This window comes from Melopsittacus undulatus, chromosome 3 (assembly GCF_012275295.1).
Source record: "Melopsittacus undulatus isolate bMelUnd1 chromosome 3, bMelUnd1.mat.Z, whole genome shotgun sequence".
Taxonomy (NCBI): domain Eukaryota; kingdom Metazoa; phylum Chordata; class Aves; order Psittaciformes; family Psittaculidae; genus Melopsittacus; species Melopsittacus undulatus.
The window spans coordinates 73387510-73413773 of NC_047529.1; the positions used below are offsets into that span (position 1 = coordinate 73387510).

Below are 26264 nucleotides of genomic sequence, written 5' to 3' on the forward strand. Positions count from 1 at the left end.
CACTCCTGCGCTCCTCTCCCCGGGCCCTCCACGGCCGGGGGCAACCTCCGCCGCTTCTCCTCCTGGCTTTGAGAAGGGACTCCCCGCGCTCAGGAGCAGGGGGAAAGCCGCAGCCCCCGGGTTGGGTCCGTGGCGGGAGGACCAGGCACGGCCCCAGTCCGGCTGCGCCACCGGGGCCTGCCCGGCGTGGGAGAGAAGGAGGAGGAGGAGGAGGAGGAGGAGGGACTCCGCAGCGGCAACAACTGACGTGTCCCCGCCATGGAGCTCAGCGTGATTCATCAGTGGCTGCGGGGAGGCAACGAAGTGCTTCGCACGGTCCGCGTGTAGGCACGGCCGCGGCGGGGACAGCCCCGGCTCTGCTCTGCTGTCTGCACCGCCCTCCTCCTCCTCACCGCTTGCTCCTCTGCCCCTGCGGCGACGCGAGGATCCCGGGGGAGGCAAGATGGAAGAAATCCTGCGAAAGCTGCAGAAGGAAGCGTCGGGCAGCAAGCACCGGGCCATCAAGGAGAGCTGCACCTGGGCTATCGGTAAGGGCTGGGCTGAACCTGCCGCAGCCGGGCTGCCCGCGGGGAGCGGAGCGGGTCACGGCACGGCCCTGCCCGCAGCGGTGTGGGGCAGTAGCCTCCCACGGAGCGGTTTTGTAACGGCGGAGGCAGGGAGACCTCAACAAACTTGTTCCGCGCTGGCCGCCGAGCCTCCAGCGGCGGGCGGGGGACCGGAGCGCCTCAAACCGTCCCCGGGGCTCCGCGCTGCTGGCGCGGCTGTGGCACCTGCTGGCAGTCCCGGAGAGCATCCGCGTCCCTCACCACTTCACCTCTTGGGGCTGCTCTGTCGGTCTTGGGGGGCTGATACGGGTGTCAATAGCTAATCAGTTTCTGTCTGCTGGGGAGGGGAGTGTCCGTTCTCTGAAAGCCCCCCCTCCCCTGTTCCTCAGTCATCGTAAAAACCCCTCCGGTACAGTTTTCTTGTTGCTGGTTTGCATTTTGGCATCTATTTCAAAACCTGTATATATTTTTCTTTACTGGATTCCATGAGCTGTTTTATCCTTGTTGTATAATGGCAATGATGATCAATAAAATGAGTTCTTTTAAGGGTGTATGAGCTTAGGTACATTTCAGCATCCACCCATTTCCAGAGATTGGCTGTGACTTGAAGTGTTTTTGATGCTAACTACCTGGAGCACAAATCAGCAAGACCCTTAGCTTACATCAGCATAACTATAACACTTAAAATTGCTTTGATTTTTTAATTTTACATAAACACCTAGTGACAGCCATCTATGGTAGTTCATACCTGTTGCTGTCTTATTATTGGCCTTTCAGCTTGATGTGCCATGCCAACTTCATTAACTCTGTGTTACCCTTGCACGGTAGCCACACTAATATCCTCTATAGTGTTCCAGTACTGTGCTGTCAAAATGATTATATTCTTACTAATTTCCTCAGTCCTTTCACTAAGGAAAAGATGGTACTCTGCCTTCTCACTGGATACCCAGTGCCCTGGCAGAGGCATGAAAAGCTTTGTCGACTTGGAGCAGCAGTGATTGTTGTTCTGTAAGCTGGAGTAGGTATAAACTTTTAGGATCATTGGTTCAGAGATTGTAGTCAGATGTATTACCGTGGCTGAACTCAGAAGTTTCTTTTAAAAGCCCTATTGTTTCCTTTGGTTATACAGAAACCTTGGATTCTCCTGATGCTGCTATCAAGATACCTCCCTATCAGCTAAGGTAAGGACATTTAATATTGAATCCCATGGAGCTGCTGAGTATTTGTAAAACTGAAGTAAAAATTGGAATTAAAAGTGAGGTAGACAGAGGAAAGGGCTGAATCTATGTGATTTCTTTAGTTTGTATATCCAAGCTGGTAGTAGTAGATAATTTGCTGATGAACCGTTGGCCTCTAGCAATGAATGAAATATAAGGAACCGTGTCAAAATGGGTGCAAGTATCCATAATGGTGACACTTAGAAAGGAGGGCTGTCTTCTGGTCTAAAGAGTATTCCTTCTAAATTACAGGCTTCAGCAAAAGTGATAATGCTTCTAAGTCTTCTCAGTGTGTTTGTTTTCTTTTAAATCTAGGTAAGTTTTTGTTTACTGAAAATAGATATTCTAGAAACTGAAAGGTTATATCACTACATGAATAGGACACTGAGTAGGAACTAAATTCATACACTTTCTGTGCCTACTGCTTGCTTTAGCCTGCTAGGTTATCTTGAGTAAGCCTTCTTGCTATCTCCATTTGTACACCTATAAAATGGGAGAGGTGGTACTGCCCTCATTTGTAGAGCTATTTAAGATTTCCTTTTGGAAATTCTGATTGCTACGGAGAAAGCAAATAGGCAAAATTGTTCACTGTTCCTTCTGACAGAACCATTAGGAAGCATGAGAAGAAACTAGCATGAGCACTGCTCAAATCAAGAGCTGTTTCACACAGCTTATTGTTAAGATGTGAAAAGCTTAGGCTTGCCTTATTAGACAATGTAAGGTTTTCATGGATTCAAAAAACACCTGAACAAATCCATGGAAGAAATTCATTGAAGTCTGTGGAATGCAAAGGTATCCCTTCTTAATCAGAAGTACTTTAGTCAGATGATTGAGTTTATGAGAGTAGGAGTGTTGCTATAAATTTGGCACATCCTGAGATCCCCCTAGATATCTGCTATTAGCTGCTGACGGAGGTGATGCTTTTTTACTACAACATTACTCCTGTGAGTGTTTTTATCACCTCATTACTCCACTCTTCTCCTTTCAGCTGTGCTTGGTACAGCTTTGTGCAAGGAAGATTTGGGATTGAAGATCTAGTTATCCCAGAGCAGCCAACTACACAGGAAAGGAGTAAGAGCAGTTCTGCTGCTGCTGCTGCTCTGAAAGCCTGTCAGCTGCAGTCCACAAGGGGCCTTAAGTCAATGCAGAATGGATGTAGCACAGGTCTGACATGACCAGTGCCAGACACAGACATTTCCAGGACAGGCTGGGCAGCTGAAAACAGCTGGATGAGTAATTCCCAGTAGCTCCATTAGAATTAGATTATGTTTACTTGGCACTTTGTCTTCCCATTTATCACCCTTCATCTCTAATACAGTATATGGTCTCTGGTTTTAAGTGCTGTTACCACATTTCTTCCTTTTTCACCTGCCTAATGCTTCATGCTTCTTTGCAGATATGCTACCTTTTTTTCTTCTTCCTCCAATATTCTTAATGTTGTCTTTGCTTAGTTGCTTTGTTGTTTGGGTCTGTGTCTGTCCTGTTCCATGTGTCCTGCCTGGTCCCACTTGCGCCCCCCCCCCCCCCCCCCCCCCCCCAAATCCTGATCTTTTTAAATAAAGCTAATACCTTCACAGGTGTAGCTACAATGAACAATGAAGTAAGCTCTTAACGTTAGACTTGGGAGTAACAATTCACTCTATTACTGGATGTTTTGCAAAATGAAAGGTGCAATTCAGAATTTGAATAAAAAAGCTTTGGTTGTGGGGTCCTTGTTAAGGTACTGTCACACAACCTCACACAGTGTGGGAGATGTTCCTGTCACCAGTACTCTGAGCTTAGTCTTCATTCTCTGCCAACAAGCTACTGCACACTGAGCCATATCTTTGGCCTGGATTTAACCTGCATTATGTGCAAATTAGGTAAAAGTTCATCTTCGCATGGTATTTGTTAAAGAACAGTGCTGTGGTGGCTTGGTTCCTAACACTGTAAAATAATAGCCTTGAAAATAGAGCAATGGCCAGAAATACAGCCAAGTACAGATACTGTGTAGGATGGAGACAATCTGACCATACTCCTGTCCTGCTTTCATCTTTATTAGGTGCAGATTGGATCATCTGCTGTAATACAAATCAGCCCTTTGCTGCTCATCTGCTTTGAATCTGCCATTCACCCTTTCTGCCTCAATATTTCTGAGTGTAGTAGTGGAGTCTAGGTATATGTTCTGGAATATTTCATGGTACTAGAGTTAGAGTGAAGACACATAATCTTTCCACCAGGTAACCCTAGTCCACAGCTCAAATCTGAGATCCATAGCCACAGCATACTGATAGTGTTAAAGGCAATATGGCAAATAGTTCAAGAGAGAAATATATATCTGTGAGGTCTCTTCCAAGAGCAGTGGCTGAATGAGTATTTTGAATAGTGTATGTGCAGGGAGGATGTTCCAGCTTGTACAGTAAGAAAGTTTGGTGTGTTCTTAGAATATACTGGATACAAGAGAAGGACATCAACGCTTCTCTACAGTACATTTGGGAAGGTTCATCATGTAGGGCACATCTATACTGCGTAAGAGTGGGGGACAGAGGTTCATGAGCTAGCTGAGATAGACACTGGCTCAGTTTCAGAAATAGTGAATCTGGTGAATAACCCAGTGAGTACTGTTTGTGTTCTCCACAGAGCAGCATCTGGCTTCCAGTAGCAAGTTGTGCTGGTGTCATTGACATTTAACAGATTTGCCATGCACTTATGTTCTGTAACTGAAGAATGAAGTCTGCTCATGAGAATAAGATGTCCAGAGGTTTTTCATACTATTTTCTTTTAAGACCATGATCCCAGGGTGAGAATGTGGAAGACAAGTAACTCTTTGCATTTTCTCAGACTATGACTATCTGAGTCCAAAGTCTTTTTACATGAGTTATATCAGCTACATACTTATCTCCATGACAGATTGGGGTAGATTACTTCTATGTTTTAGCTTGCTTGCAACCTATTTGTAGCTTCCTCTCGTGTGCTGGGCCTCTGTAATGAACACTGGGCAGACTGCATTGCAGTTCCCAGAAGCCTGTGTAGTTAGTCAGGCGGTTCAGCTGTAGTCTTTTTAAGGGAGCTGTTTCCAGCATTTCTCTGGTAGCAGTTTAGATAGCACATGCCTGCTGTGCTTGGAAGCACCTGGGGTATTTTTGCCCAAGGAAGTGCAGTGACTGGACATTCAGTCTGGAATGTCATTCTTTAATTAGTTTGATAGAAATCTGTTAAATGGGGGCTAAATGAGACTATTTTGCTGTTCAGCTTTCTTTGATGTTAATTGGATTTACAAATTCAAATCCCAATTAATGACCTTGCATATTAATTCTAGTCAGGGGCTTTACTTAAATATCTCACTTTATAAGGAAACACCAATCTCCAGTAAATGTGGAGTTTTCCACAGAGTCCTGTCCTCTCTGCTTCAAGAGAGGAATGTGTATGGGTTTTTTCAGTACTTTAACTTGTGATCAGAGTGTTAAGCAAGGGTATGAAATATTAAAGAAAATTAAAGTGGACCAGGATGGAAATTACCTTAAGTCAGTTCGAGGCTTTGCCGTAGATGTCCTGTGAATTCCTGAGAAGGTAGGGGCACATAACCTATTGCTAACAAATCTGTTGTTGCCTGCCTAGTTGGGTGGTGTTTGTCTTTGATGAACAGGCCTTTTGAAGACTAGATACATACTAAGTGCTTAAGGAGGCTGAATGGATGACTTATAAATAATGGATTAGACAAAAGGAATTGATGTGCTGGTGTTTTAATTGGTGAATTGATCACATGGAAAATAGCTAAAGAGACCTCAATGTTGTCTGCAAGAAAACAGTTGTTGGCTGCTTTGGGCTGCATTATTTCAGTATTTTCAAATGACAAATTCTGCTCTAAAGCTAGCTCTTCTTGGCTAATTCCTAATTGGTTTCTCCATTGTTATTTTAGAGGCTGAAGTATGATCCATAAGAGGTAACTGAACAGACACAAGAAAATAAGCCTTGAAAAAGAGTGTTTGATCAGCACAGTTTAATACTTATGAAGATTACCTACATGCCAGAGAATAAAATAAAAGGCTAGACAGCGCTTGCCAGTCACATACTGCTTCAAAAAAACTTGGATTTACTAGAGTTTCTTGGAATGCTTTATGTAATGAAATCAGGCCTTACCGGCTATGGAAAACTCAGTGGCTTTTCATCAGCATGGGCTTTGTACTGCGGAGAAGAGGTTGGTTGGGACTTTTGAAGGAGGCCCAGTTTAGCTGTTCTGTTTTGGTGTTGCTGTTCTTACTGTAACCTGGAGTCTTATGTACAGAATTTCTTACCACATCCTTGTCATTCTTCATTAGAATTTTTTTATTTTTAACTATCCTAAGAGATTTTTCTCATAGTTCCAATACATTTTATATAATTTTCAGGTCTTGCTACTGTCCCGTCATTACTTTTCTTCTGAACAGAAAAATGTCAAAATAGATACTTTTTTTTTTGTCCATTCATCAGTGTAGCAAAAGCATCAAGGCAGACTTGAGTTTGACCTGTTCTTTGGAGCTTGTATGGCTGTTGTCTCTTTACTCCTAGAGAAATGTGTCTGAGTGCAGAAGATGATGCTTAGGCAAGACTCTCAGCAGTATAAATTGCTATTCAATGGTAGTTTAAAGTTTCCCTAAAGTAATGGTCATGAGACGTGTTGATGAGTGAGGCATTCTGGTGTAGTAACTGATGTTCTGAAAAAGAACTAGAAAGTCTTTCAAAATGCTTATTTATCTCTTCAGCATATATGTATACTGTATGTCTCTGTACTTAAAAGCTGGAGGAGGTAATTGATATTGAATGGAGGTACAGGCCCAAGCCTTAAGGGCACCAATTCTGGGTGCCTAGTCAGAGAGATACAGGTCCTGGCTCTCAAAGGTGCTGAGCATTCCCAAGTACTGTTTGTGTTGGTAGCAGTTCCTGTGTTCATTACTGGAAAAGTTTGCAACCCTCTGGTATTTCACATTGGCCTTTCAAAAATAGGCAGTATTTCTGAAGTTACAGCTGGGAAGTCAGAAGTTGGTGGTGAGCAGGGTCCTCTGTAATAACCAACTTATGTCCTGTTTGGATCCCAGTCCTGCTCATCTTGATGCTAGCTTTTGAGGGTAATTTGTGAACTTTGGGAAGCTGGTGCAATGAAGAGAAGTCAGGAATAGAAGTGAGCTTTAAACTGGGCTGAACTCTGAAATAGCTGTCCTCCTTGCTTCCCCCACCTCCGTAGTCATGGGCATTTGGGGGGTAAAATTGGTAGTGCTACTCTGCCATTTAATTTTTGTATCTCTAGCTTTGCATCTGACATACTTCTTGAGAAGTAGCTGCAACTTACAAACTCTGAAAGAAAATACTATTTTAGCTTACATGTACTCCACAAATTATAAAAGCAGTAAGTGCAGTATGATCATTACAAAACATCTAATGCCATAGAGACTTTGCAGCTAACTCATCCACTTGAAGAATCTTGAGTCTGGGGATGCATTTTGGCTTCTTTGTTGTGGAGAAATATTTGTGATTTCATAATTTCATGCTTCTTCCATCTACTTTATTTTGTTCATAATTTCTGTTAGTTTCTTTCTACTGGGAGAGAGTGAACAGGGAATCTGATATATATAGCAGATTGTCTGACCAGAAGTAAGAAGCAGAAATGGAGGAATTTGTTTTTTTTTGGGGGGAGGGTTTTTTTAGCATACCTTTCTCTCTTTCTTTTGCTTTTTTTAAGCACTTTCTTCCTGCTCTTGCTGCCACAACCACCTGGCATTAAGTGCTTCTGTGCTTTCCTGCTGAACATGACTGCTGGATATGTGACTCACGCTGTTCCACCATTACGCAGTCCCTATCTGACATTCAGCAAGTAGATGATGAGTTCCCTGTCAGGCATCAGGCCAAAAAGAGATTCTAGTGACAGTATGGATTGCTGAGCTGCATCTCCTGTGATGGCAGTTTACATGTTGCATCCAGACTTTTGGGGGCATTTATGTAGTCGATTTGGTGTTTGAATGATAATATATGGTGTGTATATATGTAAATGTGCTCTGGTCTTGATTTTAAATGTTACACTTCCAGTTCTAATGTTAGGGAGTGGGTGAGGGGAGAAGATTAATGTTTAGAAAGGCAGAGTGGAGTTGTCTAGTACAGTATTTGGATAATTCTGTACATTTAATATGGGATATGTAACTGTCCCTATTTCATGTCTAATAGGCAGGTATTTTTATCTCAGCAGAGCTTTGAATGTGTTCTGGGACCCCAAGTGACAATGTTGGAGAGGAAAGGGGTGTATAGGTCAGTTTCCAGCATGCATGTGTTTTGTGGTTTGGTTGGTTGGTTGGTAAAAAAAAAAAAAGGGCAGTGCTTGCTCTTTTCTGAAACTAACTTTCTGCCTTTCTTCATATTCTGTGTAGTAGTGAACCTTAATACTCACTACTTCTTTAGGTCTTTGTTCCTTTTATGGATTCTTCTGAAACTTCATTCTAGATTTGTTACAAAAGCCCATAGTGTACTGAGTTGATTCTCCTCATAGAAGCCAGTAGGGTGGGAGTGTGGAGCATCTGCTGAGTTGCCTGTTGGGGTTAACTCCCAACATTCAGTTACTGTGGGATGTACATAATTCATTCAGTACAGGAACAAAAGATGAGACCAGCCATAGTTTTGAATGCTTGTCTAACTTCTGTTAAAAATGTAACTGAAATGTTGCCCTGAGGGTCTAGGGATGATAATGGGATAGCAGTGTCTGTGTTTGTTTTAACCATCTGATCACTTGTAGTGCTTGCAGGGAAGAAGAAAGTGAGAACTTTGAGAGGCTGTTGATAATTGCCTTAAGGAATGAAATGGGGTGGGAAGCACTGAGAAGTGGCACTGAAACCTAGAGGACTGGTTTTGTACTAAGGTTTGACTCTGCTGTGGTCTTTGTGTGATGTGCAAGTCGTGACTTTGTTTTGAAAATGGAGGGGTGATTTGGAATAATAAAAGTATTTTCTTACAGTTCTTTTAATTACATTCCATGAAAAGTAACAAAGCTGCAGGAAATACAGGAAACCTTTGGTTTCCTTGAATGTTTGTTTGCTTAAGAAATCGAATATGGTAAGATGCAGTGAGTATAAAATTACGTAATGCATTGCAAATTTAGGGATATTTTTGATAATCATCCCTTCTGTCTGTTAAGATCTAGCATTGCACTGCTGTGCAAGTGGAATTGCAGATTGCAAAATTAACCTTCAAAGTGTAACTAGTAATGACCAGGTGTAAATATTATCCTCCCATTTCCCTATCAAATTTCTGTGACTAACTCTGGGCCATTCAGCTGTAATGGAGAAAATAAGGTCATCTGCAAGATACCTGCCCTATAGTACCTCTGCATCTCTTTTCTGTCCGTTCAGTCCACCCAATCCCAGCACTGTAAAACTCCTGGTGGAAGTGTGGAATTCTCATAAGATGTTTTATTTGTTGTTTTCAGTGTACTGAAATTTTGAAGCAAAAAATGTTTTCACTGGAAAAATCTGTAGCATCCTCTCCAGGCTTATCAAATACAGGGAAGAGAGGTTTCATGGAATAGCTTGATAAGGTTTGAAAATTGTTGCCTGAGCAAATCCAGTGTATGCAATCCATGCTGGACAAGGAGGTGTACACTAAGGATGGATACACTGCTTCTCACCTCATCTTCATGCTGTACTTCAAATGATAATCAATACTAGAGGATACAGATAGCTTTGTAATGAAAGACCTTTGAGATTTCTGTGAGTCATCAAATTACTTAAAAGCAGAGTTAGTAAACAACTGTCATACCTTTTGTACAAAGGGTGAAAACCTACTGGGGTGGATGTTCTAGAGAGAGTGATGATAATATATCATGGAGAGGTTATGCTACAGCTTTAGAGACTGGAAGCATCCTGATTATTATTTTGGTCTTGTCCACTTTAATACTGTGTAGAATCTTTTGTTGTATCTTTTCCTCTCCTCTCAAAAAAGGGTGCATCATGTGCGTATGTTTTTGGGTTGTTCTGTTCTTGACAATAGTGTCAGGCTCCTATCTAGGAACTTTTTGTTTGTGTTGAAATCAAGATGTTATTAGTGAGTATAGCAAGGAAGCAAATGACCTAAGAAGTGCTGTCCAGCTGAGCTATTTAATTAGGATAGTATGAATTCTCTGCTCTTGGCTGCATTAGGCTGGATGGAGGACTAAACTGTTCACCTTTGCCTTTCCCATGAGTAGAGCTATACTTCTGCTGTTATAGGAAATCCATTTCTTTTGGAAAGTATGTATATAAGAAAGATTAGAAATGTCACTGTCTCACTGTTTTAATACCAACTAGTATTAAATTAGAATCTCATTTGACATTCTAGGTTGAAAAATTGTTAAAGTTCTGGCTAACAAAATGTATGAAGTTATGTTATTGCTCACTTCCTTTTCCCTGTGTCATTAAGGGTCCTTTGATAAGCAGTTCATATGCCTCCTTGCAGATGCAGGTTCATTTAAATGTTGGGTGAAATGATTAGCTTGTCTTGGTTTGAAAAGCAAAAAGATGGAAGGGAAGAGGGAATACATGAAGCAGAGAGGAAGGAAAAATTAAATACTGAGCTGGAGGAGATACCCAGAGGGAACTGCAAGAGAGAGCTGATGTTAGCAGCTGAGGTGAAAGAGAATCTGATGTGGAAAGAAAAGGAGAGTTAAACCTCAAGTCAGGTGAAAAAAAAAAAGCTTTACCATTTTAACTGGATAGAAGTGAAGAATTTTGTACTGTGTGGAGAAGAAGAATGAGATCTTTTTTATTAAAAAAAAAACAACAACAATAAACCAAAACTGCAAGTGGTGAAGAAGATGAAAACCCTTTCAGCAAGAAATGATCAAGTTATTAGTAAAGGTGAAATTTCACCTGGTTATGTGAGAGGCAAATCTCTTGACATGGGAAACATGCACACAAGTTTCTCTATGCTTGTGAGTAACTAGAGTAAAATCCTAATCCTGCTGAAGCAGACCAGAATTTATATCAACACAGTATGACAGCAGTCTCTCAGCAGGTTTGGTTTTTTTTCAGGACCTGTAAACTGCAACTTTGCATGTTTGTTCTTTTGTAGCACTGTAACACCAAAGTTGTCTAACAGTGCACGATCATCTAATAAAGGTACAACATCATAAAGATAAATTTATTGTTGGGATTTTTTTTTTCTTGACAAGGAAGATTCTAAGTGGAAGGCTTCAGATTTTGTCTTTTATCCTATTGCTCATAAGAGGTCTGTAAGTGCTATTGACAAGCTTATATTTCCATAAAGATACAAATTTTAGTGCTGGAAGGGTTGTTGTAGTAATCTGGTCTGAATTCCACATTGTGGAGCATGAGAACTTGCCCTGTATTTATACACTGTGAATTTGAAATTTCTGTCTGAGCTCAACTGTAATATTCTTTGTAAGTGGGACAGTTACATTTCTGCTGTTGATAAAATTAATCATTCCTTTAGGATGTGAGCAAGGACTTAAAATCTGCTTTCTTCTTGAAGAGCTGTTTCTTGAAAAATGATGTATTTATTTCCTGTTCCTCCTCCAGGTTTTAAGTGCTTTCATTATGAACCATGAAGTTGGTGGAGTCTTTTATCAACGTTCTCTAAGCTAGCACAGGAAAAGAAGAGTTACGGATATTTCTACTTTTATATGTACACATGTTCATATGCACACCACTGGAATTTGTTTTACACTAAATAAATCGTCACCTTTTGTGTAGGAACAGTACTTGCTTCTGTTTGGTTTATTTAAGGGTAACAGCTGGGAGTAGCTCCAGAATTTTGAGAATTCATCTTTACCATTTTTTTCTCATGGTGGGACAACTTTTCTGCTGGAGTAAGTGAGGCTAATGGAATTGCATGCTGGGATACTTTGTTCATTTTAAGCAGCCAAAACTGAGAAGCTCTTCTCAGCTGTCAGTGCTCCTTTGACTGAAAAATATCAGACTCTGGCTGTGACTGTTATCCTGCCTAACAAACAGCATATCAGAAAATTACAACAGCCATGATCTGAATCCTTATCTGTTCTTTGACTGGGCTGTGAATTATGCTATGAAATGCAGAGTACATGCTGATAAGGTCTTGAGATTCTGGATTTTGTGTCTCCTATATAATTTTCAGGGGGATGATAATGCAGAGAGATGTCTTATTTTTAATCTTTATTTTTAATTCTGTTTCTGATAATTAATGTGGTTATCACCGTTTGCATAAAGAGAAATAACTCTTATGGTGGTGACAAATATTTCGTTTATAGTGCCCCTTCCCTAAGTGGAAGGTGAATGTGGGCCATGAGACTGTGTTCCAGACACTAAAAAGCAGTTAGGATTGGGCTATTTCCTATCTTCATTGCAGTTTTCATCATAAGAGTGAATTAATGAACCATTATTCATTTCTCACTAAAGGCTTTTCCACTACAGTGAGGATAGAAAGATTTTTATGATCTCTCTACTTGCAATAGTAATCTGTCTTGCTCTGACTTTTTGGCAGTCTGTTTTGACTGGATTGTCATAGCATCTTTCGTGATAGACCTTCAGGGAAAGAGGTCAGTTGTTGAGCCGTGGCAAACTCAGACAACTAGAAAGGTCATTGTAACCCAACATGCTTAATATAAAGGCTATTTATAGTCTCGTGACGCATTCTGCAGTTTACAAAGCCAACAGCCATGGAATTAGGGTAGGTTTGGAAGGACAATCTGTGCTCCTGGAGATACTGGTCATGGATTACATGCGTGGTTCTGTCTCTGATCTTTCTGCTTGAGCCTGGGCAGATCACTTGGGGTACCATGGAGGTCTAGTGACAGAAATCCAGGTAGCCTCAGTAGGAACAGGTCCGAGTCTTTGTCCTTAGTGCTCTCAGATTACTCAGCTTTGTAACAAGGTTCAAGCTTACCACATGCTGCTTTCTGTAATGGAGTTTCTATTAGTGCAGATGGCTACTGATTTTTAGTGACCTTAGTATATATATTGATTTTTTTTTTTTTTAATATTAGTTGGTCTTTTGGGTCAGGACAGGGGTGGCTTGTCATTCTTTGCTTTGGATGGAGGGGGCTGCCATCATGTTATACTAATTTGTTCAGTATTTATGTGTTAAACCAGATTTGAATAGAAACACCATGATTAGGAAAGCTGTTTCCTGTCTCTGCAGTTACTTTTTGTGCTGAAAAATCATTCTCTCAGACCCTTTTTTATAGCCAGGGTCTTATTGGAGTCTGGGTTGTTTTTTTGGTTTGTTTTGTTTTTTCCTTCCCCCCTCTCCTTTTGTATGTGTTTTGATTTGTTTTTTTTAAACAGTCTTTCCAGAGCACTACAGTGTGGGTATGTGCAAATAATGCAATTAATGTGAATTTCATCATAATACAACACTGATATCTGACCATATTCTTTTTATTTACTATTGTACTTTCTTCACACCATCTGAACTTCCTTCCTTCCTCTAGCTTCTGTTTTCATCACTTTGTTTCATCTGTCAATGCCCAGGATACCTTACCCTGAAACTTTTGGTAGCCTCCCCTCCTCCAAGTCAAAGGAATTCCCTTCCTTTCATGCCCTGGGTTGTACTTGACTCATCTCATTCAGGATTATGTTGGTATTTGTACATAAACTGTATATAGATGTCCGCACCTGCATGCATCACTTAGGAGTTCCAGTGTGAAACTAGTTTCTGTACAGTAACGTAAATGGAACACGTTCTTAAACATGGTTTGAAATATATTGATGTGCACCAGCTTATTCTGAGAACTTCATATATGTAAAATGCCTTACATGTGTACCACTACAAAACATGAATGAATTGTCACTTGACATTATAGGCAGTGAAGCAGTGAAATCCCATGGCATGGGACCACTCAAAACAGGGTGGAATTATAAAAGGGCTATAAGGTGTAAGAGGAAACCTCAATCCCTTTCTTGTAAGATGAGACCAAATCCTGGTCTGCATTATCTTTTTTGCAACCTTATTGAACCTGTTTTTTAAGTGGTAGACCTTAGTATGGATTGATTGTGTTAATTTACATTATTCTCTCCATTCTGCCTGAGGATTATCTGCCATGTCCTTCTGTGTTCTCGTGCTAACAGATAATGCATTTAAATGGCAGGTTGAACTGAACTGTGGAAGATGCTTAAGCTAATCAGACATTGTAAGGTACCTCTGCAGGTGTTTTATAGCTGTAGCATAGAAATACTAAAGATTTAATTGACTGAGTGTGTAACAAGAACAGGAAATGACACAATGGCAATTAATTTTCTCTGAGAATACAGTGGAGCACAGGCTGCAGCAACCTCAATTAGATTTTCAGTTAAACATTTTTAGCAAGGATGGGAAGTTCAGCTAATTGAATCTGTTCTAATTTCCATTCTCCTGATTGTCATTTTTGGCTCTTCATTTTGGGAGATATCTCAAGAAACTACTCTCATTGTTCTCTGCTCATTGCAGTATCTAATGACAGATGGTAGGCAACATGCTGGTGTGCAGGGTAGCTACACGTAAGCCATCGGAGCTCCCACCTGTCTTCATTATAATGAAACTGGACTGGATCCACACCAGGGTTCCCTGTTCCCTTTCATCCCAATCTCTGTCCACTTTAACATGAGAATAAGTTTGTTGTGTATTAATAATTCCCCAAATATCTATACACTGTTGCAGGGAACTGTAGAGAAGTCTAAAATGTGGTGTTCTGTCCTTAATAGGTGCAGGTCTAAATAATCATCATTTTTTAGAATACCCACAGTTAGTACTATACACTGTTGTGATTCTTTTTTCCCTTCTTTTTTTCCCTATGTGTTTCTGGCTGATGGAGTACCAGTTAATGAACAGGTACTTTGTTTTGACACCTGTTGATCTACTAATTTCAAACGTGAATTCTCCCCCAGAGGCTGATACTGACAACTTTCAAAAGAGAGATTATATCAAAGTCACACAATGTGAAAAATAGCACTTAAACCCCTCTTGTGGGTTAGAGGTGTATTGCTGTGGCACCTCTTGAAATTAGAAAGTCCTATCACAATTGACCTGCATGCTGCATATGTTCACAGGTTTAGGTAAACCTGGTAGTAGATACACAGGCAGTAGCAGCCAGCTCTGTGTTGGTTAGAAGATTACTGTCTGAACCCTGGGGTAGATGTTCTGGCAGCTTCTGTAGATCTGTATGATATGATGCTCCATGAGGAAGTATTTCCTAGATGTTCTGTAGTTCAGGGTGTTTAGGATGTTAAACTTGCAGGTTGTAAGAGACCTTCTAGTTCAGCTGATCCCAGAAACATTCATGAAAGGAGCTTCTGCGAAAACTGAGCTTTGTACCAGCCTGTTTCTCAGAATATCCTGAATTAAGCAAATGGTTAGCTTTCAGTTAGAAACCTGTTATAAGATACATGTGTAGTCTGCTTAGTTCTTTAGACATCTCTGTAATTCATGCTTCTTTTTAAAAAGCTTCTTGTGGTTTTATGCCAAATAGCCTTTAACGAACTCCAATAACCTGTGAAGAAGGTACAAATATTAAGACCTGCAGATTCTCAAGAGTTCTTTGCCAAGTACAGAAGCTTGCTAGATTGCTTAACTGAGCCATGCTTGTGATTCTCAAGTCTTTAATTTATCATTAAAGGAAGGGGTTGTATTTCAAAGAGCAGATCTGTGCTTCATGGGGTAGCTTATGATCTGTGCTCTTTGGGGAAAGGTGGAGAGAAAGGAATACTAATTGAACACATGCAAAACCGGGGACTTTTTAATCCCCTCTGCAAGCAGGATCCACTGAAGGAGTTACAAGTTAGATTCCCCAAAGCTGTGATGGTCAGTGTTTGGTAATCTTGATTTAAGGTTTTTAAAAACCAAGTTCAGGTTGTAGACTGCCACTTTTGGAGGGAGGTTAGTAGATTATGGGCAGATTGTGACAAAGAATGGTTTTAGGTAGCTTTGACAATATGTGTGAAACTCTGGTAATCACTGTTGCTCTAACTTAGGGCTTCTTAGTTAGGAAGGGAGAATTTGCAAGAGGAGCAGTTTAATGTTTATTATTGGATCAACTGAAACTAAGTGAATTCAGGACAAAGGCAGCTCACAGGAGCAAAAGAGGGAAAACTTCATTTTGAGATTTTTAGAAATTGAACATTTTTGATAATGTGATTCCAAAAGGGCTTCTTGGGGTGCAGTGCAAGGAGTTGGAGAACTAGGAATCTTATGGGCTGGCACAAAACTGTTTGCCAAAAGCAAATAAGTCTATACAAATGCAAAAATAGATTCTGTATTTACAAATAAGTGCCTCTTATGTTATGTGACCTAATGAAGTGTTGCAGGCTGAACATCTCTGATGATCCAACTAGCAGGATTTCGTTCAAAGGCTAGTGCTTACTAAGTGTCCATCAGACAGTGCAGCCCTTCTCTGATAAGGAGCAAGGAGAGAAGTCACAGACCCAGGCACTGTTTGGTTTGGTCACCAAATTAAAAAAAAAAAGAAAGGAGAGAAATCAGTATCTGAGCACTGCATCTAAAATATTATCCTAAATAGTAAAATATTTTGATATTCAAAAAATGAATATTATTTATTCTGTAATCAAAGTATAGCTTAGTCATAGTTATAGCACGTGCTAATTCACGTGTAATCTAAACTCATTAGTATACATTTGCTTTTGTCAATATCATTTATAGTTGGAGGGAGCTAACATGACAGGAAGTAGCTGCACACTGTACCGCAGAGGAGGGCATAGACCAAAACTTGACTAGTTGAAAGTAGATTATAAAAACACTTTTCTGGCAACTGCGATATGAAGCAGAAGGTAGGTGACTGAAGTGCAATGCTTAACATGCTGAGCTGAAGGACCACTAGTGAGCTGCAAATCCCTTCTCTATGCTTTGCACATTCCTGTATGTACACAGAGGGCTAACAGTTTGGAAGTATTTTGTGAAATTTCAATTAAAAGGCCATTCTTAACAGTATGTGAAGAAATATGCCAGCTCTCTTGAGATGGTAAAAGTGCTTCACAGAGCTGTGAAATTCTTGATTACTGTACACAAGTCTCATCTTACTGAAAGTGATACAGCTCTTCTGGAGTGTTACTCCTTTGAATACCAATTGTAGTTCCATTGTTCCTTCTCACTTACAATTTTTTTTTTTTTTCATCAGGGAGAAGTGTCTCCTTCCTCTCCAACTAGCTCTGGAATCGAAGAGCATGAAGCTGGCCCAGCAGGCTCTAGCAGGGATGCAGGTATGGCTTTAGAGTGGGTGTGTGTTAGTGAGCAGTGTGTTAAGGAAATCTAGGCTTTTCTTTAGAAGAATACTACAGAAAAAGTGTCTGTCCTTGTGTGGACCTAACAACAATAATGTTCATGTTTCTGTAAGAGCGTTCAGAAGTTAGGATGCAAGTAAAGGCTGGTGATTCTGTAGGAGGTAAAAATGTGCTGCAGATAGGTTGGGGTTCCTGGCTTTCAATGTTGAAATGTAGATGTACTCTTCCTTGTGTGGCCATGTGCTAGTCTCAGTAACCTTGCCACTGCTAAATATTGTAGAAACTAAACTGAGTCAAGTCTTGCCATTTTCTTGGATTAGAAGAGAGGACAGCAGTGCTTGAAAGATGGATAGGTGAATAACGTATGTGGGAGCTGCATTCTCTGTGTGGGCACTTTTCAGAGTTTTTGTACACTGAAAACAGTAGGAGTAGTGTCTGGTTTGGAAGTCTATGAAATTGCAAAATGAAATAGCACTGCAGCACAAATAACAGAAAGACTCTCTTGGGTTTGACAGTATAAAAACTAAAGCAGTTTACCTTTCTTTTAATTGGACAAATGAGTATGTATCAGTAAATACTTATCACCAGGGAGATACTAGCTGTGGAAAAGGCTGCTACACTGCTGGGTCATGAAATGCATGCCACCGTTTTCCAAAAAGAAATTTCTCCTTCAAAAGGCAAGCATGAAGTTGTTTTGGGAGTATAAGGATGTAACTTTAAATCTCATTTAATTCAGCATATGAGATGTCAGGCATTTGGTTAGAGAGTGCCCCATACTGTGACACAACATGGCTGCAGCGGGCTCTAGCTAGGGGAAAAAAATGCCTTTTCTGAAGGGTTCCTGTAAGGGTACTGAAGGGTTCCTGAAGGGTTTCTGTATCTGCCAGAAGACATGTATCACCTTCTTGCAGCATAGTACTCTGGTCCCACCCTGAGATCATGTGCCCTGTATTTGAGATATATGGGGGGGTGCAGGGGCTGCTCTTAAAGTAAAAGCAACAGTATGCTAAGTGGGACTGAAACACGTGTCTGCTCTTGTATCAGTGCAAGTGCACCAGTTAGAAGAACATTGTAGAGTGATCGTCAACCAAAAATAGTGGAGGAATTAGGGATGACACACTCTGCACTGTAGTATAACTTCCTTAGGAACACTCAGTAAAGATAAAATTTATCTTTTTACTCTTTTAACTTGCTGCACATACACTTTTGTTCTGTATGGAACTGGAATTGCCAAGTTGCAGATTTGCAGCATGGTACCTTAAATAAGAGTGTTACCTCCTATGTATAAGCCTAAAAAGATAATCCATGCATCAGTACAGTCCTCCATCTGCATTTATGATATGGGATGGCAGCTGATTTGAAAGATTTTAATGGTTCCCTCATCATGGCAGAGATCTCCCAGTTTTGCTGTACTTTTGTATTTTATATTGTTAGATCAATTTGAAATTTGTATGTAGAAAACCTAGCCATCATAGTACTAAACACTAATAGGTTTAGGTGTAGTAGTTGACAGTAGGATTAGGCAGAGGCAGTTTTGTCTGAACCTGTACATTGCCAATTTCTCTCTGCAGAAGCTGCTGTCTGATGAGAGATTTGTATCCTTGGAAACAGACTCAGATGAGAAACAATTGCTTAATCAGATGCTGAATGCCGTCAAAGTGACTCCTTCACTCAATGAAGACCTGCAGGTTGAAGTGATGAAGGTTAGTGTTTCACACACGTCAGTGCTTGCAACAGAGGTTGCATGACTGTATGCTGGGGTTAGCAAATAAATTAGCTGTTGCCTTGGAAATCTTCACTTTAGGACAGTATTTGATACCCTCCTTCCTGCTGGCAGATGTCAGTTGTTTTCATTTCTACTTCATTTGTGTTTCCCTGGTTAAACAGGAGATTGTTTATATTAAGTCAGTGCAGTGGTGGTCCCAGTTTTAGCAAACTGAAATTGGGCAAGCAACTTAGTCCATGGGAGCTCACAGATCAATGGCTTGGAGATTTGAAAGTTTGTATTTGGTATTGAGTGTTAGGGCTCATGAGGTGGTCTGTGCAGGTTTGTAGTTTTGAATTGTGTGTTCCTAGGTACTTTCTAGTTTGTTAGCTGTATGTTTTCTTTGTAAAATACTAATGTTGGAGCCTGATTTCTTTTAGACACCAAAGAGTCTCTGTACTGGTGCATAAGGGAAATTGATGTTTTGCATACTCAGGGAAAGCTTCTATTTCTAGAAATGCTTTAGCATTCTCCTGTGTGTGTTAGTAAGCTCAGCAGCCAGGGTGTACTGTTTTAGAGGGAAGGTGCTGTCAAATTTCCTTGCGCTGTCATTGGTTTTGTTGTATGATTTGCCAGGACTGCGATAAAAAAGCTTGTGTGTAGTTCCCAAATGTCTGGGTGTAAACTTCCTACTAAAGATCTTGTGCTGTAGCTCATCAGTGGTTGGTATAAACCTGATGATCCTTTCTCTATGCTTACTATACCTAGTACTGATTGCTATGTTTGGATCTACTGCTTGACTGTCCTTTACTTCTAAGTGCATAGATTAGATATTTTATTTTTCTTACATGACACATCCTTGTTCTAAGGAATATTTGTTATCCAGTCTGCAACCTCTCTGCACTAGCTGTACTCTTTGCCTACTGGAGATGACTACTTAGGTGCAATATATACTCAGTGTCAAACCATACAGAAGAGTGAACCTAGCAGCAGAAAAAGGAAGAATTTGTGTAGACTGTTACCTGGTTTATGGGAGCAGGCTTCTGCCCACTTACAGGTTTAACTGGTGACACCCAGACCTGCATTCCTAACCCAGCATGCCTCTTTCCTTCCTCTTTTGTCTTTACAGTGGGAAAAGGTAAGAGTTAAGTAGTACTACTGAACCAGCAGGTCTCTCTTGATATGCAGTAATTTTTTGTAAGTTGTTTTTTTACCTTCTTGAGTGTTGTAGATTTGGAATCTGCATGCACACTGTTTTCCTGAAAGCCTTGACATGCATCTGTGAACGCGTTGCCCCCACACTGAGAAGAATGTGAGCACTCTTATTTTATCACAATTGTGAGTGAATATGTTCTATAATTGTCTTGATATGTGAGAAGAAAAAAACCCAACCAACCCTAAACACCAAATCACATAAAATCCAAGCCAAAACCTAAGACGCTATTTATGTACACTTTTTTTTTTTTTAAATCACGTTCAGTTCCAGTTTAAGCACTAAAGACAGAGGGGAACATTATCTTCATTCCACTGAGTGAAATTTTGATGTAGAAAGCCTTTTTTGGCTACAAGCACAGTGAAATGCATGTGTGGTAAAAATCAGGCTATATCTTCACATCCTGAGACCAAAGCAAAACTTGTGTTTTGATTTAATATTCCAAGAGACCATAGGGTCAAAGCATTCTGTAATCAGGGCAGTTAAAACACTGAGGCATTAAATCTGAACATTGCCTAAATGTCAGATCAAGCAGCGGTCTTTTTGTATTTTAACCTGCAGATTACAGATGCCATTGCAACACTTGAATTGCTAAAGCCTTTGGGTTTTTCAAGCAGCTGGTCTTAGCAGTGCATTTATTCCCCTGGATCTGCTAAAATGTGTCCTCAAGGCAACATCTGATTGTACATTTAGACTGTGTTATTCCATCTGGAGGAGATTAAATACATCTTTTTCCAGTGCAGATACTAGACACTGAGGAATGTGATCAGGTTTGCGTGATGCTGGATCAGCAGTGATACTGGCCTAGTTCTTTGTGACTTGCTGCACATTTGCACCAGTCTTGCAAATTTTAAGAATATAACCCTCAAATATTAGACAAAAGTTTTTACTTATGCAGAATAGATGTGAAAATATTGGTGCAGGAGTACAGACCTCACAGTAAGTTGCTGGCATGTAAGCTCCTATATCACTTGCATGTGTTGTTTGGAAGAGATATATTGGTCACTAATCAGATTCAGTGTTTTATGACTGAGGAACCAAAATGACTCACTGCTCTATTTATACAGTTGCGATGTATAGAAAAAATGCGGGGGAGTGGAGGTAATAGTTCAACACTTACCTTTACATAAACGTGGCCACACAATGTGTCTGGCCCAGAAGCAGGAAGAATTTTGTTGTGTGACATGGGTGTGTCTCATATTGAGCAGTAGGGACATTTTGTTGACCTTAAGCATTAGACTAACAATTCTACAGCAGAAAGGGGATATGTTCTGGACAGAAGATTAATACCACAGGCTTTGGTTTGGTTGGGGAGTAGGTGAATCCTGATTTTTTATTTTTTATTTCCTGGGTTGATGCTTTTGAATTCTGGCTGCAGATGTTTTTAACATGGATGAAGTACTTCTGCTTCATGCAATTAGACTTTTGCTTATAGAAGCACATATAGTATCTCCAAAAGCACTGTCAGGTATGGTCAGATCAGCAATGGGGAAAAAAAATTGCCTATAGCTGAACCTCTGGATTGAGTTCCCTTCTAGCCTAAATGATCCTGTGATTTTTACTTAGTTTGATTTTTTTTCATCTCTTACCCTGACCCTAAAATCCAATTCCTCCAGAAACTGGCTTCTGGAAGAACTAGAGGTCAGCTTTGAACTTAACTGTAGCGTTAGAGTAGCTGAAACAAAATATGAAGGAAGTGGGTAGGGTGGAAAGAAGCCAAAACAGCAAAGACTCCCCCTTTCACTTCTTTCCTTCTCACTAATGATACTGTGACTTTCATCTATAAGTTGACAGGCTTCTTAATAATGCAGTACATCTCTCTCCATCTGTGATGATATTGCTCTCCAATAACAACAGAAAGAGTTTAATGAATAATTGCAAATTAGTAGATGAGTTCTCACCCAGAAATAAGCTTTCCAGATAAACATGATACACTGTAATGTAATGGATACTGACAGTAACAAAGTTGGTTTTAGAAAGAAAGGTGTGATTGATAATTTAAAATTGCCTTTTCTGCTGCCTCCTGTTTTCTTCAGTCACCGATTAAAGCTGTGTCATGTTATCCAGTACATGTCTGTGCAGTCTGTGCCAACATTTCCAAAGAAATTTAGAGCTATCAAAAAATTTTTAAGCAAGAAGAGAATAATTACCTTTCATGAAGGAAACTCAAGGGTTTTATTTGACGTCTTTTAAAATAGTTAGTCTTTATTTCACTATTCTAATTAATGCTGGACATTTTACAAATAGATATGTGATGTTTCTGTCAGTGGAGCTTTCAAGCTCTGCTTCTTATTAGCTCTGAGAAGACTTCACACAGTATCTGTGGCTACTCAACTTGTGGTGTTTTTTGAAATAGACTTGAGGATTTTCTGGAACAAAAAAAAAAATCTTCTGAAGTGTCTTGAGAGAGAAAACTTTTCTAATTCTCATTATTTACCTGCTGTCCATGGTAAACAGCTGTTTCATTTAGGAAACCTTAGTTTATTCCCAGTGACTCAAACTTGCGTTTGTTAGTGGATTAACTGTACTGCTTGCTGATGGGCAAAGTTTTCATTTCCTTTTGTAGGCTTTCAGTGAGGAGTCAGCCAGAAGTCTTTTTAATCTGTAAATGAGGTTTAATGAACCCTTGCTAAATCTGATGGGTGAAGGTAATTTTTTCTCTTTGTCTCTTCACTGTTCCATCAATGCAGCATTTGGAAACTCTCCAATAGTACTACTTGACAGATACTAGACAGTTCTTTTTTTGATTTCACTTTTCATTTTGGATGCGTTCAGAACCAAAATCCGCATTAGAGTTCTGTGGTAAAACTTAGCTTGTGTAATGACAAGCAGAATGGAGAAAATAGCTCTGCCTCTGAAACACACTGTCCTTAAGTTGGGTATTTGTGGTTGTTCTTTCAAAGATTAGAATCATGGAATAGTTAGGATTGGAAAGGACCTTAAGATCACCTAGTTCCAACCCCCCTGCCATGGGCAGGGGTACTTCACAATAAACCATGTCACCCAAGGCTCTGTCCAACCTGGCCTTGAGCACTGCCAGGGATGGAGCATTCACAGCTTCCTTGGGCAACCCATTCCAGTGCCTCACCACCCTAACAGGAAAGAATTTCTTCCTTATATCTAATCTAGACTTCCCCTGTTTAAGTTTTAACCCATTTAGCCCTTGTCCTATCACTACAGTCCCTAATAAAGAGTCTATCCCTAGCATCCTTATAGGCCCCCTTCAGATACTGAAAGGCTGCTATGAGGTCTCCACGCAGCCTTCTCTTCTCCAGGCTGAACAGCCCCAACTTTCTCAGCCTATCTTCATATGGGAGGTGCTCCAGTCCCCTGATCATCCTCGTGGCCTCCTCTGGACTTGTTCCAACAGTTCCATGTCCTTTTGATGTTGAGGACACCAGAACTGCACACAATACTCCAGGTGAGGTCTCACAAGAGCAGAGTAGAGAGACAGGATCACCTCCTTCGACCTGCTGGTCATGCTCCTTTCGATGCAGCTCAGGATATGATTGGCTTTGTGAGCTGCGAGCGCACACTGAAGCTGGCTCATGTTCATTTTCTCCTTGACCAACACCCCCAAATCCTTCTCTGCAGGGCTGCTCTGAATCTCTTCTCTGCCCAACCTGTAGCTGTGCCTGGGATTGCCCTGACCCAGATATAGGACTACGCACTTGTCATGGTTAAACTTCATGAGGTTGGCATCAGCCCACCTCACAAGTGTGTCAAGGTCCCTCTGGATGGCATTCCTTCGCTCCAGAGTATCAACAGAACCACACAGCTTGGTTCCATCAGCAAACTTGCTAAGGGTGCTCTCAATCCCACTGTTCATGTCACTGACAAAGATGTTGAACAAGACCAATTCCAACACTGATTCCTGAGGGACACCACTCGTTACTGGTCTCCAGTTAGCCATTGACCATTTGACCACAACTCTTTGCATGCACCCATCCAGCCAGTTCTTTATCCACTGAGTGGTCCACCTATCAAATTGATTTAGAGACAATGATGTCATGTGGGACAGTGTCTAACACTTTGCACAAGTCCAGGTAGATGACATCAACTGCTCTACCCCTGTCCATCAGTTCCGTAGCCCCATCATAGAAGGCCACCAGACTGGTCAGGCAGGATTTCCCCTTAGTGAAGCCATGCTGGCTGTCACCAAGCACCTTGTTGTTTTTCATGTGCCCTAGCATGCCTTCCAGGAGAATCTGCTCCAAGATTTTGCCAGGCACAGAGGTGGGACTGACTGGTCTGTAGTTTCCTGGGTCATCCATTTTCCCCTTCTTGAAAATGGGGGTTATATTTCCCTTTTTCCAGTCGTTGGGAACTTCACCTGACTGCCATGATAGATGATGTCAACTGCTCTATCCCTGTCCATCAGTTCTGTAGCCCTATCATAGAAGGCCACCAAATTGGTCAGATTGCTTCTATAATGCTTTAAAGATGCAAAATGAATCTTTGAGGACTGAGAACCATCTCTCAATCTACTATTTTTTTTCTGTAATAACTAATTTAATTGATAGGGCCACAGTTATGGTGTCAAATTAGGCAATTGGGAAGGTCACTATTGAAGGTCTATAAGGTGTGTTAGAAAGTTTGGGGGCAATTTGTTCTTAGTATTTTAAACCAGAGTTGACCTATGTTAGGTTGCGCACAACCTGTTATAGGCTCAGGGAGTTAGTCCTGATCTAATGCAAATATTGGATTAAGCTGGTTTGTGTTTGAGCAACTGAGCAAAACTTATTGTTAACTTTCTCAGAGAACTTGGTGGAAATTTTGTTGCTGTTGAACAGAAAGCATCTCTTTTTTTCATTTTTCTCAGATGTGGAGGATTTGATGGGAGGCCAGTTATTTTTATTCTCTGTTCCTCTATGACAGAGAACAGGTTATAAAACATATTTGAAAAGTAGTCCTAAACTGTCTGATCCAAAATGTTGACAGAACACAACTGTAAAATCCCAGCCTCTGTGAACGATTGTATTCTGCACTTTTTCCTTGAGTACTGGTAAATGAACTGATCGCTGTAATAAACTCTCAGAAATATATATATATCTTCTTGTTGTTTTAAGGTTAATGTTTATGAAATATATCTTTCCACATACAACTTAGCGATGCTTCGTAGAGTATAATTTGCAACCAGTCTGTTTTGTCATGAATTGTAAAATTAAATGGAGGAGGAAGCTGGACTGAAACAACTTAGATTTAAAATGTAAACTATGTTATTACCCATGCTGCCTCTTTGAGTCAAGGCATATATGATAGTTTTATATAGGAATAAAAATAGTGATTTCAGTGACCATTAAAAAAAAGAAATCATTGGTGCAACAGTAAAAATGCAACTGGTAAATAGAGATGGAGAAGAAAGACTGTCATCAGGATGAGAATCAGCAACCCAGTTGCTGATGCTTGCTGTTAATCTGCGTATTTTAATTAATGCATAATTTTCAATTAAAAGATAGGTTTGTTTTTTTTTCTCAGTATATTTTATGCACTGCATTATTGAAAACATTTTTCAGCATCACTTACAATATAAATTGCAGTGCATTCTCTTTCTGAGCAGAGGACTATCTTTCAAATAAAGTAAAAAATAAAACCCATTATTCAGCTTTATTTGCATGCTTTGGTCTGGAACTGGTTTAAAATTTATATTAATAGAAAAAAATAAAATTCTGAAAATTTATAGAAGAAAGTTGTACATGGATGTATTCATTAGTTCTTCTAACAGTGGTGCCTGATACGAGCTGCCATTAGCAATAATTGATTTTTGTCCAGTCCATAATTTAGATGTGTTAGCAGTCTGCAGTGTTAAAGAAGGGAATCTGTAAAGACTTGCAGAGTGTCATGCAAATATGATTCTTTCCTAAGATCACTTCTGCCCAGCAATGTTAACTACGGTTCTGAGTGCTTCCTTCACTTAGCCTTTTTGTGAGCTAAATTGCGGTAATGTAGTCCAACTACAAATTCAGACTCTCTAGGGTATACTTCTTTCTTTTTTCATTTTTTTTACTTGTTACTTTTTAAAGTAATTTTATCTGTGTGCTTAGTTATAAGTAACCAGGTTAATTCCAATGGATTGAGTGACCTACCTTGTATGTTTCAAGTTAAGGTCATACTTTCCTGAGTTAATTAAAGCTATGGTAAATCCCTAGTGCTCATAATTAAGATTGTGATTAAAGAACTCCCCTGGTTCTTAGGTGCCTGGCCATTATAGCAGAAACCACAGTCTTGAATTAAATACCTCAACTTTCTCCTTAATGGGTACAAAAGAATGAGAATGTAATGGCCTGAATATGGCTAAATTGATACTGGACAGGAGCTGCCTAAACCTGTCAGTAGTGAATGTAGTATCTGAAGAATCCAGCCTCTTTCCAGGATATGTGGCTCTTCCTCAGTACCTTTCTGTTC

General features: G+C 40.3%; 1 protein-coding gene across 1 annotated transcript in view; it reads left to right on the forward strand.

The window, feature by feature from the left end:
* Nucleotides 1-248: 248 nt before the first annotated feature.
* ARFGEF3 (ARFGEF family member 3) overlaps nucleotides 249-26264 on the forward strand; it is an 85833-nt gene continuing 59817 nt past the window's right edge. The window contains exons 1-4 of the mRNA XM_005154771.3: nucleotides 249-527; nucleotides 1675-1726; nucleotides 16839-16920; nucleotides 18513-18644. Of these exons, the coding sequence (XP_005154828.1) occupies nucleotides 443-527; nucleotides 1675-1726; nucleotides 16839-16920; nucleotides 18513-18644 (351 nt within the window). The 5' untranslated portion in view covers nucleotides 249-442. The remainder of the gene's footprint in view (nucleotides 528-1674; nucleotides 1727-16838; nucleotides 16921-18512; nucleotides 18645-26264) is intronic.